The 19,525-nt window shown below is 38.3% G+C and overlaps 1 protein-coding gene across 1 annotated transcript in view; it reads right to left on the bottom strand.

The window, feature by feature from the left end:
- The window catches only part of LOC117567644 (uncharacterized), a 42,568-nt gene that overhangs the window by 21,525 nt on the left and 1,518 nt on the right, over positions 1-19,525 (bottom strand). Inside the window, 6 exon segments of the mRNA XM_052003439.1 lie at positions 59-230; positions 295-615; positions 1,048-1,346; positions 3,217-3,347; positions 4,388-4,526; positions 4,590-5,481. Of these exon segments, the coding sequence (XP_051859399.1) occupies positions 59-230; positions 295-615; positions 1,048-1,346; positions 3,217-3,347; positions 4,388-4,526; positions 4,590-5,468 (1,941 nt within the window). The 5' untranslated portion in view covers positions 5,469-5,481.

The raw sequence follows: 19,525 nt of genomic DNA, 5'->3' as shown, positions 1-19,525 counted from the left end.
AAACGAAGTCGAATAAATATACCACAATTATAAGAAAATACTAAATATCTTGGCTTACCTTTTCGTACGTATCTAACATCTCTAATAAGACGGCAACAAAGGCATCTATGGTCATTGCTTTCGCACTATATTCAGCAATATAATACGAAAGACTTGCAAAATGATGACGTGGCAGCAACGAGCGCGCCTTCTCCTCCACCATGGTCGCAATCTGACCTTTTCGGCGTGCTCTGCAGAAAAGGATAAGAAGTGTTTACATCGAATTTGTTAATATATTGTATTAATAATCCCTACCTTGTGCCCGTTGGACTGTACGCATCCCAGGGCTCCATTTCGATGGATGTGCAGGAATGCGGTACTTTGCCCACGTCACGTATCACCAGCGACATGCGCTTGTGATACTTCAGCTGACCAACGGCCTCGTCGTGCGTCACATCGAGAAACGACTGGCCATTGACCTCAAGTATCTCGTCGCCAATCATCAATCCGGCACGATCGGCGACGCTATCCTTGTCGACGCCCGTCACAAAGATGCCCAGGCCGTACTCAACGCCGCCGCGTATCATCAGCCCCAGCGATTGTCCAGGCTCAATGAGCAGCTCCACACGGCGTATGCTGCATAGAATTGAAGGATGAGAATTAAATGATGCACAATGTTATATGGGTAATTCTCTGATGGAATTTTTCACGGGCGACCGTCTTTACAGTGAAAATAACATAAACTAAAACAATTTTAAAAACAAGAGAAGGTTATTCTTAAAGGTTTGAATTAGCAATTTATTTAGAGCCAAGATTGATTTTAGGAACTTGTTATAAATTCGTTAATTTGTTGTTTTTTTTGTGCAATTTTTGCAATTGCAGAACAGAAAACAAAACAGAAAATAATTCCAAAACCATTCTTAGCTTTAATTAAAGTACTAATCTAGAGTTATAAGAATAACCTTTCCTTATTTTTAAAATTGTTTCAGTTTATGTTTATTTTCACTGTAAAGACGGTCACACGTAACAAATCCTTCAGAGAATTACCCATATATGATAAATCCTTACCGATCGCGTCGCTCGTTGCGTCTGCCACCATATTCCATGGGCGGCGAGGCGGGACGACCATGACGATCCATCCAGGAGCAGGTCTGGCGAAAGGGCAGACCCGCTCCGCCGATGGCCGCCGCCGCCGCTGCCGCCGCCTGACCCGCTGCAGTCTGTGGTAGTAGAGGTGCCATCGATGCGTACATCGGATCGCGGGAGGGCGGGCCGAAGCCGTGGAGAGGCGCCGTCGAGTTCAGCGTAGGCGGCGCTCGCACCGTCATACTGATTTGACGTGACGATTTCAATATCTGCACACATCTCTGCGTTAAGAAAAAATGTGGCAATAGAAGAGACACAAAAGAGAGACAGAAGATGCAAGCAAAAACTAACGAACGATAGAAAAAACGGAGCAAAGAGGAGGAGAGCAAAAAACGTCTTCGAAACCAACGAAAAAACTAAACTCGAAAGCATTGGGTGGCAAAAAAGAAACCAAAAACTCAAAAGAAAATCGAGTGATTAATCCAAAATGAAAATTCAAATAGGGTTTGCGTGTGTGTGTGTCCATTTGCTTAGAGCATTCTACGTTTATGCATAGTACATATTTATTATGTGCTTTTGCTGTGGATTTGTCGGTGTCTGTCTGCAGGTTTTGAATTTGTTATGTGTCAGAAGTTAGTATCTCACATTATTTTAATTGTTGTCGAGTCTCTTTTGCGTTTAGCTTGTGTGCAAATTGTTTGCAACGTGCGGTTGTCTGTTTGAAATTGCATTTTGAAATCCCCTTTTTCCCTCCCGCCCCTTTGTGTTGACCACAGCAAGTTTTGTTGCCTTCTGTGGTTAGCCATTTTGGACAAATTGCCAGCTCCAAGTGATATTTGTGTTTGGTTGCAGCTTTTGCTAATGCTTTGACACTTGCCCAAATATTTTCCCAAAGATTAAGCATGTCTAATTTGAAGTATTTGGCCATATCAACGAGATCAACGCGTCGTATGAGTAATATGCATTCTTTTTGAGGAAGGACTGTCCGAGTGCGAATTGTGTGTGTGTTTGAAAAGAACTTTTACTCAAATTCAAATAAATGGATATAAATAAATAAATAGAGATGTATTTTAAGAGTAATTAAAGTGAATGCGACTAATCTATTGCCAATTTTTTCTCAGTGTATATTTGTATTAGTGTGTATTTTAAACGTAAGTATTTTTCTTTATCGTTTAGTTTTATTTATACAAAAATGTTTCATGTTTTATATTACGTAAAGTGCACTGTATCAAAAAAAAAAAAAAAACGTACTACAGAAAATCGTTCAGAGCAAACGTATTGCGAGCGAGCAAAAGCGAGAGCGAAAGAGAGAGAGATAGACATTTCGCTCTAATACTATTGGCAAACAAATTGTGTCGAAAATGGAAAACTTTAAATTGCCAGGCATCGTGAGAAATGGCACAACATGTGCTGTATGCCAGTCGTCGTCTCCAAGTCTCACTTTCAGTCCCAATCCTAGTGTTAGTCGTAGTTGTAGTTGTAGTCAAATGTCCTTTGCATTTGATACAACCACGCACATACACACACACACTGCTAGCTATTGCTTACTGGTAGCAATATGAAGAATTATATTGACTATCATAACGTGTCACATAAAATATTCCACAATAAATTGACTTTCGTTGTCAGACGGCAGCTGTCTAACTTGCTTGCCTGCCTTTTGTTGTCATCGTTGTTTTGGGCTATAAGTGCCGAGGGTGTTACAGATAGAAAGGGGGAGAGGACTGTGGGTACTTTTGCCAAAGTGGCGCACATAAAAAGCGATGGCCTGAAATGCAGTGAACGCCTCTTATCGCAACTATTAACAGGCAAACAAGTAGCCCATCGTAGCGAAATCACATTAAAAATCAATAAAGTGTACAATTAAATTATCTTTTCGTATATACACTATACTATAGTGTACTCATAGAATAGGCTTCTGACGTGGCCCAGGCCACTTTTCTAAAACTTGTAACCCCTTTTAACCTCACACTCTTTCTCTCTCACGTTCGTTCTTTCTCTTTTGATATTGCGCTGTTCTAATAAGTGTGCTCTAATCGATTTTCGCTAAAGAACAACATTAGCTACTGAAAGATATCAAAAAGATTGTATCGATAGCAAAAAAAAAAAATATGTATATATATAAAAAAGAACATATGCAGGTTTGCTCACCTTAAGCGCCTCCTCGTGATTGATTGAAGTGAATGGCGTGCCGTTCACCTCTAGGATTGTATCACCGGGTCGCAAACCGGCGCGTTCCGCCACCGAATTCTCCTCGATGCGTGAGATGTAAACACCTAAGCCTGGTGATAAAAAATCAAAAAATAAAAACACAAAGAATAGAAGATGGTTGAGGGAGTGGTGAAATGGGAAGAAAAGCACACAAAATCAATTAGCAAGCTGTGCGTATTAAACTTTTAATAAAAGACACACACAACCCGCCACACCTTTCACCCGCCGTACAATTTGGCCCATTTATTTTTGTTGTTTTTTTTATTTTTTTTTTGGTTGGTTTTTGTTTTTGTAAGCCTTTTTCATTAAGCCTGGCCAAAGGTGTGCAACTATGTATGCGAGTGTGTGTTTGTGTGTGTGGCAACCATTTTATGTTTAATTTATAAAGCACGTGTGTGTTTGCCTGGCCTGAAAGCAGCTGCACAGCCAAGTGAAAACAGAGACAGAAAGAGACAGAGCGAGAGAGTTCATGGATACGATAAATTGATAGATGGAAGGGCCTCGCATAGAGGGCTTGGTGACTTAAATAGATTTTTTATCGATTTTAAAGCCGTCGCACGTTGAAAACTAAAAATAAAATGGCCGACAGAATGTGGAGGGACCACAACCAGCTGGTGCAAATGGTGGCGAGGTGGCAAGGTGGCAGCTGGCCGGTGGCAAGTGGCAGATGGGCATCGCATGAGGTGACCAGCTGCAAAATGCGCTGCCCTGCGCTGCGCTGGGCTGTAGCTGCGAAAATGTCAAAGCTGCTGCTGCTGGCGATTTGTAGCAGCAAAACGAATCGACAGACAATAAAATCCAATTGAAAATTAAATTGCATGAAATAGTAAAAAAGCTACACGTGTGTGTGTGTGAGCGAGAAAAGGCCAAAGCAAATGCACTTGAAGTAAACTGGGCGGAACAACGAATCAACACGGATAAAGTCTGGTAGCTAGCAAATGTTGCTAGCTAGTAGCTGGTACAAGAATAATCAAAGTCAAAGGCAGCGCTACAAAATTTGTTGCATACTTTCAGGCGGGCGCAGTAAAAAAGTGTGAGAGTTCAAAGGCAGCCTACAAAAATGTGTAGCATACTTCCAGGCTGGAATAGTAAGTGCATTTGAAGCTCTTACCTGAGTCTTTGCCTCCTTTGACGCAGATGCCGAAACCATGATCGATTTGCTGATCACGCGACATGGAAACAGTGCGCGTCGTAAGTTCGTGTATATTGGGCACACTTCGATCCCGATCTCGTTCACGATCTCGATAGATCTGCCAAAAAGGAAATAATACAATAGTATTAAGCTGTTTATGAAATACTTTTTAGCTACTCACCTGATGCGTCGTCGAGGGCGGACTGCTGGCTGGGCTGCGTCGCCCTGTGCGCTCTCGATCGCGATCCCGCGTGCCGCCGTTGCTGTAGTGATAGCTACTCGTAGGAACTGATGACGACTGTGTGGCGCCAAACATGCGCAGCACCTGCTCCGGTGAGATGGGCCGCTTCTTGTTGCCATTGCCCATCGCCGAGGCGCCATGACGTCCGCTGGCCGCCGTCGATGTGGGCAGCGTGCCCGCCGTGCCAGCGGCCATGTGACTGGATGGTGAGGAGCTGAGATACGCCGAACCGCGACCCGGCAACGAGCCACCCTTCGTTGGCACACCCGCCGAATTGTAATAGTAATGCGGCGAATGTGGTCGCTCAATGATTGTGTACGATGTGCCCGGCGGCGAATAATAGAGTCCAGAGCGTCCGCCGCCTCCAGCACCGCCGCTGCCACGCAACGAACTGGTGCTATTCCCCACACGGGAGCCAATGCCACCGGCACTCCCGACGCCGCTGCCGCCGTAATGGCCGACGTGACCCTGTCCGTGTCCGTGTCCGCTGCCAGGTGGCGGACTGATCATGCCAAAGGCCAGACCAATATCCTCGGCCTCGTAACTGTTTGGCGCTGCCGCGCTGCTGCGTAAATGATGTGCACTGAGGCCGGCTGAGCCGCCCGTGGGCACGCTCGATGATGACTGTGTGGCGCCCGGAACTCCGATGCCTCCGATACCGATACCGGCCGCATTTGCTGCTGCTGTTGCATGGTAACCATAGGCGCGTGCACTCCAGCGTGAGGGTCCAAGATCGCATAATTCGGCATAGTCATTGCCAGCTGCGCTCATTGTCAGGGGGTCACCGTCGTATGGTATACCACTGCCCCCAAGGCGCATTACACTGTCGGCGCTGCTGTTGTGAAAGGGATGAGAAAGCGAAATGTTAATGGAATGGGCACAGTTAGTTGGCTCTTTTCTTTTTCGTTTTGTTTTGCTTTGTTTTTGGTTAAACAACAGAGAATATAGGTTATGCCCCAGCTCCAGCAAAACGGCTGCGAGCTGCGAGCATATAAGTCAACGAGACTTTTCTTTTATACCCGGCAATCAAATGGGCACAAGGATGCCATAACTTAATGGGAGTTTAGGTAACTGCCAAGTGGAGACTGTCATAAATTATGTGCAATAGATGCTCGGCTATTTGCATTCTAATGTCTCAGAAGCCATAAAATTTAAATGCTTTCAATTTGAAGACAAACACTCTTTAAGCTTAAGTGAAAATACAATTTATTTTAAAACTTTGCTAAGCATGAATCATGCAACAAAATCGACAATGGAAGTTTAGAAACTCTTTTTGTGGAATCATGTTAAGCTGATGCAATCAAATTGTGCTTAGTTTCAAGCTATTTATTTTGGATTTCGACCTGGTGAAAATACAATACATTGCAATATCATTTGTTTATTAGCTGGTGTCCTTCATAATTTGCAGAAATAGTATAAATTAGTCGTAGACACTGAACAGTCGCTTGCAAAGTTGTTTTGTTTGCAAACGCAGTCACTAAGCCGCAACTCAGCCAGACTCTAGCTGTGGTTCCCATTACAAACAATGGCTTAATCTCCAGAGTCACACACACACACACACACACACACACACACTGAGATACATTTGAATACGCACAAGTATGGCCCAGTTGCTCAATGGCTGGCTGGCTGACTGCTGCCACTAACTGGGTACAAAACCATCCTTTTGTTTGGGCCTTTCAGCGCGTATATGTGTATGTTCGAAATCAATAGAAAGAACTTGCACCCCTCGCTTCATTCTTCATTATTCATGCGCATATGCCAACTTTGGCCCAAACAACAATGCGAGTCCACCACCCTTCTCCAGACCCTTCTCCTCCATCAGGCCATCCGACCATCACACAATCTCTCGCCCAGGCGGATACAACGTCAGCGGCAGCAGCGGAAAGCGTCGCTCATAAATTCACAGACAAAATTGCCCAGCTCACACTTTGGCACTCACTCGCCGGACCTGCTCAGATATTGTTGTTTGCCGAGCACATCAAGCTCTTTGTTCGCTATTTGCACTCTCGGTTGCAAGCGATTGATCATTTGGTAAATATTCAATTATCGACATACAAGCCAGAATATGCATATGTAACACATTTATCACAAAAAGTCAAACGAACTGCTCTCGATGTACTTTGCAATTATTTTAGAAATATTTCACCACTGATAGAGCTTATAAAAATTGGAAACATTCAAGTATTTAACCTTGATGCCATTTATAAATAGATGAATATTGCACTTAGTTTTAGCTAATAATTGTCGCAAATTTAACTTTGATTGAATTTAAAATTAAATTGAAATTGAAATTATCACTGATAATGTTTGCAACTTGAAATCTTGAATCCATTTTGAAATAAATGAATAAATTTTAAATTGCCAATGGCAACAATTGCTATTGCTTAAAGCCATTCTAAACAACAGAGCTCCCAAATTCGACAACCATTTTGTTGATTATTTAAAATAGTTCATAGTATCTGTGCCACCATTTTGTTGATTTGATTAACCGCAGTTTGCGTGTTTTGAATCATAAACGACACAACAACTGAACAAAGCAATCAATCAAATTGCTTAGATATGGCAAGAACACGTAATCGCTAATTCACAAATTAAAAGCAATTATAATGATAGCATTGATCTTATCTGCAATTTATTTGATGTTTTATTTTTTCTTTTGCTATGCCCCCAGGTACCACAGAGTGCAAAAAAAAGAAATTGCCTGCGCTGCAAAAAATTCACTTTTATTGAGCTACTAGGCGTATGATGAATGTGGCAATTATATTTGATTTGACCCACAGGAAACGAATATGTTTCGTTTTATCTTCTTTTCCATTTTAAATTGAAATTCTTAAATTTAGCGAATATTCACATAAAAAATAAAACATGTTGAATATTTGAATATTTAACAAAAATTGTTTAATGCTAGCCTTAGGGATTTTTTTTCAAATATTCTGCGAATATTGGCTCAAGCTTTCATAATTCATAAACAAAGTTTATGAACGTAACAAAAATTAATAATAATAACTATTACTACAGTAAGAATATATTGCTATTTTAATTCTATATCTCGCGTGGGACATTATTGTGAGATAATCATATAGTGAAAAAATCATATACCAAGAAATTTGTTTTTATTTATTTTTCTCTTTTAGGATAATTACAAAAATTAATGAATTCTTACAAGAAAATAAAAAATGAAGAAATCTATATATATCTATATTGTAAAGAAGGAAAAGTTCTAAAATAGAGCTAATCCAGATCTAAAATAATAAATAAAATAATCCAGATCATAAAATTGTTTCAGTTTATATTTGTTTTACTATAAATAGCAGAGGCTTTTTTTGCCAGAGAATTACCCATATTTAATATCATAAATAAAGCCTCAAGGTTTACTTGCTCGATAGAATTTCGCCAATCGAATAATAAATATTTACTAGCGCGTGTAATTTCATTAAAGTCTTAAATTATTAAAGCCGTGTTTTCCCAGCTGCTGCCTTTTTGGTTCTTGGTACAATTTTATTGTTGTTTGACCACTGCACTCTGACTGCTAAATGGTAAATGGTAAATGCTTTCATGACGGCCAACGTCAATGCGTCGGCCATTTGAAATATCAAAAGCAAGTGAAGTGTGAGTGTGAATGTGTACATATTGTACGCATATGTAAATGGCAAGCAATAGTGCTTAGCCCTAACAAGCAGCCAATAATGTCCTTTTTGATTTACGGATACACATTTGCATTTGTTTCCACTACAAATTGGCAAGTAAGCACTCAATACAAGCAAACAAATGAATATACATATGTGTGTTTATATCGTCCGTATGTATCGACATCAATAAGAAGCATCTGGCTACCATATTTGGTATGTGTACACACATATGTACATACATACATGTGTGTGTGCATTTGTATATTTAACAATAAATTGTGAGTATGTGTATTTTTTTTGTGCTTGGCTTGGCTTTGTTGTAGAATAAACAGCATGCTCCAGCGTATTTACTCATGACCTTGCTTTGCAAAGCCAACAACAATGCACACACACACGCACACACTGACTAACTGGATACCAGGCCACACACATACTCACACACAACGCACACACACACACACACGCTGGCGTTTGGCGCTTTGCGCTGCTGTCACAAGGACATTTTTCATGTGCGCAATGTGACATTTTTGGAATTTGTTACTCTGGTTTGTGCCAGGCGGCGTCAACGACAGCAGCACAGTGTGGCAAACACACACACACAAATGCGCTGCGCAAATAAATATTAATTAATACCGCGACTTTTCAATCGATAACCGATGTCAAATCGAAACTGTTGAAAAACGCAAAATTATTCAGCAACTCAATTTGCAATGATTCTCAATTGTTGTCTGCGTAAATTTACATTTCGGTTCCACTGTGCATTGTTTTTGTGTCTGGCTGGCTCTCACTGCTACTGTTGTTGTTGTTGTTATTGTCATTGTCAATGGGCGCTTGGTTTTTGTTTGATTTGAAAAATAACTTGTACCTACCCACATACACACATATGCATGTGACACTTTCTGTCTCGCTCACTCTTTTATTTTGCAGCTTTTTGGCATTTGCATTTCATGATTGTCGTGTGTGGCTGTTTGTTTTCTCATTTTATCTGTGGCTGCTTTATTTATTATTCGCCTTATCGTTTTGTTTCGTTTCGTTTCGTTTCGTTCTCTGCTAAACTGCAATTCTCACTCTCGTTGCTGTTGTTGTTGTTGTTTGCATTTCTGAAATAATTGCAAGCACAATTATGTCGGGGCATTTGTTGCCGCCTTGGTTTCATTGTCCTCGCTTACTTGTCTCTCTCTCGCCCTCTCCCCCTCTCTTGCTTTCTCTCTCACTTGTTGGCGCCGCCATAAGTATGCTATAAAATACTTTGTGCGTAAGTGAGCTGCGCTTTTATTTATAAATAATTGATGTTTAATATGTGCTTGGCACTTAATGCCAACTCCTCTTAATAGTTGCTGAAGGCATATTAAAACATTAAGCAGTCAGCCAGTTTGCCTCCATTTTATATTGCTTTGTGCTCTTTTTTGCTCCCCTCTTTTTTTTTGTGAAATTTAACGCTGACTTTTTTTTTAAAGGCTGCGGGGACTCTGCGTGCGACATGTTGCATGTATGTATATATGTATGTGTGTGTGTGCGCGCGTGGGGAACGTTGTACCCGAAGCATTCATCAACATTTTCAGCCGTATTTTGGCAGAGCAACAAAAAAAAAAACGAGAAAATATTCTGGGAAGTAATTATGATAAATGCAGGATGTCTATGTGTGTGCGTGCTAGCGTGTATGTGAGTGTGAGCTTCTGTGTGTCTCGTTTGCGGCATGTCGAACTTGTAACTGGGTTAATTGCGCGTAAAAAAAGGTAGCGCAGCACACAAAACACACACACAGAAAGAGAGAGAGAGAGTCGCAGTCATGCGTCAGCATGTGAATGCGCCCATTTCCGCTTGCTGTCAATAAATCTTAAAGATCTGACATCTAAAAGATTGCCATAAGCCAAGGATAGCTAGATAGCTTGCGTAACGTGCAAAACGTGAGATCACAATAAATGTGTTAAACAAGCAAAAATTCATTTAAATTAAAGTGGAACAACAGACTTCCATGCCAACTTTAATGCGGCGCAAATAAATAATTCCACATTCAGACAGAAACAAAAAGAGATGAAGAAGATGGGGGCCAACCATGCCAACATTTCTACACACAAGCTGACGATTGCCAAGGGGATTTGAGCTCTCAGCCTGTGGGATAATTATGTCACATAACACACTCAACTGGGCAGAAGACCACGACGAACACAGAACACAGAACACAGAACGAGAGCAACAACATTGAATAAAAATAAACGCAAGCCAAACAAAACAAAGCTCCATAAAGTACACACACACTCTAGCGTGTATGTATACACACACAGACACTCCCAAAAATAATGCTCACGTACATGTATTAATAAGCTTTGAGCATGTTAAAGCTCAATTACCTGCACAAGAGCCCGTTGGCTATTTAAGCGAACCGAACTCTGAATTACGAGTACAACACACACATACATTCATATATTCCAGTATTTATGTGTGTATGTGTGTGTGTGTGCGAATCTGCTAATAATCATAACGAAATTTACTACAAACACACGTGTGCAAGCGTAAAAAAAGAAACCATCGAACTGTTGAAATAAGCGCTTGTGTTTGACCAACAGCGAGTTGAACAACATATCACAGCTGAATCTATTGATTTTTAAAATGTAATTATATGTTGCCTTTATTACAAAGTTAACAAATAATTGTATCTATGGGACAGGTCTTTCGGTTCAGGAAGTCAACACAAAAAACGAACTAGAACTCTGTGAAATAACCTACAAAAAATGGCTGCGACTGAAGGATATTATTTGCTTTGGTCGACAATTTCGTACATTTTATACTATATGGTATACTTTAAATATAGTAGTATATTGACATACCAAACATAGCTTTTGGTATATTATAATAATAATACCACTTTCGGATTTATATTTTTTTGAAACATTCGACATTTTGGTATATTTTATACTAAATAGTATACTTTAAAAGTAATAGTATATCGATATATCAAATAAAGCTTTCGGTATATAAACTTGCAAAATCATAATAATATAATATTATTTCTTGAAAATATAATAGTACATCAATGTACCAAATACATATCTTGGTATATTTTTTTAATTTTTCAGTATATTAATATCATAAATTTTAATGTACATGATGAAGTTTTTATATTTCTTTGGTATATTATAATTGCAAGTTTTAAAGATAATGTCGCTTTCGCTCTGTTTTCATTTTATTGAAAATGCTTTGCGAGTAGCTTTCATGTGTTTTACATTTTAAAGAAAAATGTAGACCCGAAAACGATTTAAGCAAGCACATTTTCCATTTAAAAATTAAAGCAGTTTTTGCCGTAAATTGAAAGCGCATTCCTAATGCCAAGTAATAAAATTCATCACGTACACAATTCGTAGCGTATTTGCAAGCTTGTGTACGTGTCTGAAAATATTTCTGGGAATACATAAATTGAATTCTATTGCATCACAGGGTATCTCCAAGTCGTGAACACGAACACACGTACTTTCAAAATGCAATACTGAATTTCCAATTGCCATTTATTATCGAGATTATACATAACATATTTGTAGGCACGACGAAGCGAGTGCAACCCAGTTTATCATAGTGAATGCCGCAAGAAGCACAAGAATTTGTCAAAGAATATGTTTATTGCGAATGATCAAGATAACATATGCCATTTTTAGCCAAGTAGTCGTTGCTGTAACTAATGCTGACAGTAAGAATTTCACATGACGCGCCTCTTGGATATGCAACACATTTTTCACTTTGAGTTTTTTCAATTTGCTTTTGCAAGGAAGCCGAAGAAAAAACTGTAGTAAGCACGAAGAAGAAGTGTAAAAGGTTCCGGGGTTTAAAAAAAAACACAAAGAAATGAAATAAAAAGAAAAAGTGGAGCGTCACGTAGCTGGCAAACAGGGAAGGCAAAAGAAAATCTGTTGTAATAAGATATGCGCCATGCATATGCATAAGTTAAGACAGCAAAGGTATTTGAAAAGTGTATGTAATATGTGAAGAAGAAAAAACAAAAAACAACCGAAGAAGCAACGAGAAAAGCAACAAACACAGCCACGAAACGTCGCTGACTTACATGTCAACTATTGATTTTTTAATTAAATATTAATGAAGCACGAAAAAGCAAAAAAAAAACGAAAAAAACAAAGCAGAAAGCACGCTTCAAAAGCGAAATGAGAAATGCGAAAAGTAAAAAGCACAAAAAAAAAGCGAAAAGCAAAAAGCAAAAAGCAAAAAGCGAGACTGTCGACAGTTCAACTGCCTGCAAATGGTGGAGAGAATCGCCCCTAACTTGGGAATGTCCTGACATGCCTGAACGCCTTAAGGTATGCTCCTCTAAATAATGAAAAGACAGCCGCGTGACACAAAGAAAGAGAGCCATGTGGCCCAAAAAGAAGAAGAAGAAAAAGTATAAGAAAATAAGACAAAAAGTAAAAGTATGAATACGAATCGCGACTAGGGAAGCGAACAAATTACGAATTTTTAATCACACGTCGCGTTATGCAAGCCAAGGAAAGGCGTGTCCCTTGGAATGGGGTCCCCACGAATAATACAAAAAAAATATATATACCAAAGCAAATCAAATAAAATAAATATGCAAAGCGGCGTCTCTCGGAGCTCGGAGTAGGTCGACGTCGACGCTGCCTATGCACAGACACGCAAACAAGCCAAGGAGGAAATGTGGAAATGTAAAAGGCAAATGAAAACTACTGCATACTATCTGGCCTGTGGATAAGGATGAGAGCGTGTGCCAAGTTGTGCCAACCCGCAGGAGCAGACAAGCAAGGAGTAGAGGAGGGGCGCCTGCTGTCAGACAGAGACAGTGAGACCAAAACCAACTGGCAACTGGCAACTGGCTGTCTATGTCAGACACTGTGTTCCTCCCAGCTCCAGTTCCTCCAGTTGAGTCCAGTCCAGTCACGAAAGTTAGTTTAACAACTATGAGTGCAGGTTAGCAAGGCGCACTCGAGCCAACAGCCGACAACTATAGACAACTATGGAGTGTGTACAATGTCTGAGAGTAGAAGAACTCACGCAACTTATAGACACACTCAGTCAAATAGACAAAAAAACAGTCGCGTAGGCGCAAACAGCGAGAACGAAAACGAAAACGAAGTCGAGGACATTCCCATTCCCATTCCTATGTCATGACAGTTCCATTTATCCCATCCAGGCGAGAACTCTTTCTCTGCGACATGTGCAATTCTTTACGTGTTCCTTACAAAAAAATAAAACAAAAATCCCACTGTCAGTTCTGTCCTATCCTGATGTCTGATGTCCTGCCAGCGATAAACTAGAATTGTGCTCGTCCAACTAAAATAAAAGTTTGCAGCTTACTCAACTTTTAGTTCAATGGCTTTTAAAAATGTTAACAAATTGTTGAAATCAATGGACTCAGTATAAGTTTAATACTAAATCAAAGAACATCACACACTAGTTTATTACTCAAGTGCGCATTTTAGTTTATTATTATTATTTATCACCCGCATATTAATCATTTTTGTTGACTGTAAACATTTTAGCACCTTAAATTCCATTTAAGTGATTCTAATCATGACAGTGACATGCATTCTAAGTTGAGTGAGAATATTTAATATGAAATGCTTAAAGTTTGTAGTTGTATAAAACTTGGAATTATTTATCAAAAACTGATTTTAATTTGAGAAAAAGTAAAGAATATAATAATAATCAAAATTCAAGTCAATCATCTTTCAAAATCCAATTGTTTAATTAATTTATTAAGAAATCCTCTATAGTATTTGAATTTTAAAAGCTTCAATTTTATTTTTATAGAGAATTAAATAATTAATAAATAATTCGGGCATTTAACGTTAACAAGATAAGATAAGATTAAGTTAAATTTATTGTAGTGAAAAGGAAATTAGAATTAATTTTATTGGTTTATATTGAAGATATAATAACTTGTTATTAAGCAGCTTTTTTTGATGTCTAAGATTTCTCTTTCATAAATAAATTTATATCTAAAATTTGTATATAAAACTATCAGCAAAATGGGAAATTCGCTCGAAATTTTGGGCATGCAAATCGCTTTTAAAATGGAATTTATGGTTCATTTTGTAGACGCAATAAAACATTTTAATTGCTGGCAATACAAATTAATAATGGAGAGCCGTGCCAAATACAGAAAATGAAAATATACGTATATGTTCATATATATGCCAATATTTGACCCGTTCTTTATCCTTGACCAAGCTGTTGCCTTTTGCGGCTAGCAGCAGGCTCCGAAGACCGCAAAATGTGCTCGATATCATTAAGTGGCTGCTTTTGGCTCGATGCCTGGCATCGCTGCTTGGCTGTTTGGCTGCTTGGCTGCAGTACCAAAAACAAAGGCCAAAAAAAGAATCAGGGAAGAGTGACAGACTGTGCACTGTGGTTAGATTGGTTTCATAGCCAGGCCATAACAATCAATCTTGTTATATTAAAAGAGCAAGTATACGCCACGTTGTACACTTGAACTTACAGGCACGCAACAACAACAAAAGCAACTGTAACTGAAACTCAAACTCGAACTCAAACTCAAACTCAAAGTGAAACTGAGTCTGAGTCTGAGTCTGAAACAAAAGAGAAACAGCAACTGACACGAGACACGAGACAGGAGACAGGTGAAATAATGTGAGCAGGTGGCCAGGGGGGAAAAAATCATTAATAGGTATTTACTGGGCGCTGGTCGGGGCCATAAAAGTAATCCTTTTTTATTTACGAACTCAACTTCCGAACACTTCACACGCCGAAGACTCGCTCATTAAGTGCAAAAACCTTGAGAGTCCACAGGGAGAAAGAGACAGAGAGACACACACAGAATGAGAGAGAGAGAGAGGCGGAAATAACGAGGTAAAGAAAATGTTACAAGTTTTGCTCTTAATTCACTTAAGACTTTAGTTTTGGACAAGGACTTCAATAAGAGGCATAAGGAATGAGAAATGGGAATGGAGAATGGGGAATGGGCAATAAGGAATGGGAGGTGGCAATTGTGAATGCCGCCTTACAACATCATTTGTGTGCGTCCTTTAAGTATCCTGTCCTAATACGAAAGTTCTTCAGCATCAGCCACTCAGCCTTGGCGATGCCATTGAAACTGTGTACCACTGAATGCGAAATGGGAATGTGGAAAATGCTTACATACATTCGACTGATGGCAAAGCAAAATGAAAAGCGGAAGAAGGGAGCATCACACACACAAAAAAAAAAAAAAGAAAAAGAAAATAAGAATGTTCAGTAGTTTTCCTTCCATTCAGTGTCGACAACAAACGTGATGGAGGAGCAGAGGAGTGAACTCTGCAAAACGCATAGGCAAATAGAAATATTAATAAAAGTGGAATTGCGATTTGCCCTTCGTCCTTCGCCTCGACAACTTTTTCAATTTGATTGCAAAACCAGACAAAAATAAAAAGGGACACACATACAACAGAAGAGGGAGCTTTCTCCATTGAACTGCTAACTGGACTGAGTAACCTTTTAGCCCCGGCATTTATGCAGGCTTTTAGCCTGGACTTTAATTTACACAACTCAAATCCAGTTGTCGGTCTTATCAAATCTATCGAATGACACTAATTGCGGGCTTATTACGAGTCCTGTTATCCCAGCTGGCTCAGTGGGCTTGAGCCACGCGAATAAACGATTATTATGATTGGAAAACTCACACAGACAGACGTGAACACACACACACACACACACACACATATACACCCACTTCTAAAAGTACTCGCACATTGTTTATTATTGGATGTCAATTTGGATTGTTGAATTATGTTTTTGGTCGCCTTTGTTTATTGATTTCGCATTTGGCTCATTGTTTACTGCTTTATTTCTAGATTATTCCTATGAACTGCTCTATATTTATTGCCATCATTGAAATTCTTCTAACTTTACTATTGCCAAAAGTATAATTATCATGATACTAACTTCTAGTAGACTCTTGAAATATTTATTGCATTTTCTCAGCACACTTGACGTATGATTAATATCATGAGAATTACTATGATTGTTATTACCACAGCGTCATACGAATTATTAAAAAATATCTACATCGAAAGAAGGAAACAATTCTTAAATAAACACATACAATAATAACTACTTTTCGTGTAATTCCTGAAAATCTGAATGCGATCAGATAAATATTGTAAAAGTTATTTGCGGAATACTTTTGTATGGCAAAAAAGCGCCTACTAAGTACGGGTTTAAGCTGCTTTGGCTGATAATCGGTATATTTTCCACTCTATGGTATATTTTTAATGTATTAGTATAACAATATACCAGATATATCCTTTTGGTATACTTTAATTATACCGCACTGTTTTGATCTTATCTCACAGTTTATACCTGCTTGTATCATAATCTGTTAAATAGTTAGCTAAATAGTTTTTTCTTAAAAAAGTAATATTTCTTCTCTTCAGTTTGATAAACATTAGCATAGTGAAACATTTTTAAGTGGGTACAAAAACGAATATATTATTTTTTTAGTTGTTATATACATATGTACATACATATAATAAAGTATATCGAGTCATCATTTATTGATGAATTGGGCTGAATATTCCACCAAATAGCAACAAAAGTCTTTTTTAATTGACTGAACAGTAAATTAGAAAATAAGATGGAATATTTACAAAGAAAAAGAAGACTACAATCCGACTTGGGCTTTTCCACCTAAGCAAATTACCATAGCAACAAATACAAATTTTAAATTGTTTTTCGAAATTCTATATAACATTGCAATATAAACAACACGTTATAGAATTTGTAGAAGAAAGTCTATTAAATATTTTATATATTTCAACTTGCGGAATATAATAACTATACAGAAAAGATCGCTGTAAGGGTCAAGAAAATAAGTATGCTCTTTTTCAGCTGGCTTAATGACTTTATTTGGATAAGCAGCATATTAAATAGTGGGGAAGTGTGTGGGAAACTGAGTTCTTCAAGTTATCAGTTCCCGTTTATCCCAGGTCGTTTGAAACTGCAAACACTTGACTGCATCATCGACGATCCTCGACTGTGGCAGCAGCTGCATTGTGGCAGCATGTCGGCGGCAATTAAAGCTCGCATTTCGCATGCATAAATTGCACACTAATTGGTGCTGATGCCGTCGCCGCACCTCTCGACACCTCCACTTGGAGTAGAATTCTCGGCACCCGTCTCGCTCGATTCTCCAACGCACTCGAAACCTCAACGCAGTTTGCAATTAAAATACTCGACCAGCAATTAAAGCGAGAGCGCACAAACAAAACAAAATATAAAAGAGAGTTTATATTCTGCATCCTTGGGGAGGCAGTGAAAATGTTTTGCACCACAGAGAGGGACAGAGAGAGAGATAGAGAGAGAGTGAGTGAGATGCGCAAAATGGGAGCTGCATTATTGTAGTTTTTTGGGGGGTAAATGATTTCGACATAAGCTGCCAATGGGAATCAATCATGAAACACACTCATAAATACTCGAGAACATAAGCATTTCCGCAAATTTCAATTTCAGTTTGAATTCAAATTCAATTTTAATTTGCAATTAATGACAAACAGCGAATGCAAATGTACGCAAATGACAGGCGGCTAAAAAGCTGATTTATATTTTGAAATTGCAATCTATAAAAGTCAAAAGAGACACACGAACACACCCAAAGAGGCAAACAGGATATTGGTTGGAGGACATGCAAATCACTCATTCGCCTAGTACGGCCAGCTGTTTGACTTGCTGCCGCTGTTTTTGGTTCACGTTTGACGTTTAATTAGGCGCAAATTTTAATTAAATGCCATGGCGCCAACAAACAAGTTTTTGGCAAACATTCTGACCAAAAACTCATTAAATAACTATTACTTATGCGTCGATGTCAGCGAGCAACGGTTACGTTATTAATTTCCTTTCCAGTCCTTTCCATTCCTTTTCCCATCTTCGAGCCACGTTGACAAAGTAACATAAATAACACAGGCAAGGTAGGCCCGAATGATAAATGGCTCAATGACGAAACCACATGAGGCACATCCCCACATCACCAGCGAGAGCTGGAACACAATTGATTGGTAAACTAGTGAAACAACAGCAAATTTGATAGAGCACTAAAAGTGTCCTTGCGGTGCCAAACAAAGCCTTGAGGATACAGCTAAATCTAGCACTTTTTTTGTACTCCGATCACAGTGGTAATTTTTGGGTAATTTCTAGATTCTTATTACATTTTTAAATCATATATTAGATAGGATATTTTCTTGTTGCATATTCGTTTTTCAAATTCTCTTAAAAACTTAAAATATACTAATTGCTGACTGCAAACAAGGATTATCTTTTAACATGAATATATTAAGTATACGCACAAATTGAAAATATGATATTAATATCAAAAAATACAAATTAAAATTATCAAGACTGAATCGTAGAACACTCAAATATTTTAGCATTGTAAAGTGAATATATCAAGTATACGCATATTATGTGTCTAATCTTGTTTTTTTTTTAATTATTTCATAATTAATTTGTTGAAATAGAAATAGTCAAACATGCCTATACTCTGCTTTCTAATTTACGTTCACTAGTATCATTTTGCTATTATTCCAATAAAGTGCTTTATAATAGATCGAATCTAAAAATTAAGTATACGTTCACTTCTCAAATTTCTTTTGTTAATGATATAATAAAAATTAGTTGCAAATTCTATTCCGTAGATCAAAGACATTTGAAAATAGCAAATATAACTATTTTGCAAACTGTTTATAAAACATTTTCACTTTGAAAGACCTTAAAACTTAATACCAAGCAATTAATTAGGCTTAATAAATTTGTAAACTGCTTTGGCTGACAATATGGTATATTTTCTACTCTATGGTATATTTTAAATCTAGTACTAAATCAATTTACCAAACATATTGTAAGGTATATTTTTAGTATTTTTGCTTTTATCTCACAATCGAGTACACTCGACTGCAGTTTTCTTACTTGCCTAACATGAAATCACTTAATCTTCGCATGAACTTTGATGGAAAAATATATTCATAATTTCTTCACATCCTCATATAAAATCTTTACGATGTCTACTAGCATTTATCATATATTGTGCTATCAAATCACAAACTTTTCACTAAGCTTTTTTCAACAAAGATGTAAGCCACATCGAGCACAGAAATCTAGTCGTAATTACTTTATCTCGCACAAAAGCGAATCACACTTGAACTCTGGACAATGTTGTGAATCATTTGATCGATTTGAGCAATCGGAATTCGTTTAATCGTGAACACTTGTGCAGAATTTGATACTTTTTCACAA

The sequence above is a fragment of the Drosophila albomicans genome, chromosome 3, assembly GCF_009650485.2.
Source record: "Drosophila albomicans strain 15112-1751.03 chromosome 3, ASM965048v2, whole genome shotgun sequence".
Classification (NCBI taxonomy): domain Eukaryota; kingdom Metazoa; phylum Arthropoda; class Insecta; order Diptera; family Drosophilidae; genus Drosophila; species Drosophila albomicans.
The sequence above is the reverse complement of the archived record's forward strand: the minus strand, read 5'-3'. Positions and strand labels throughout refer to the sequence as shown.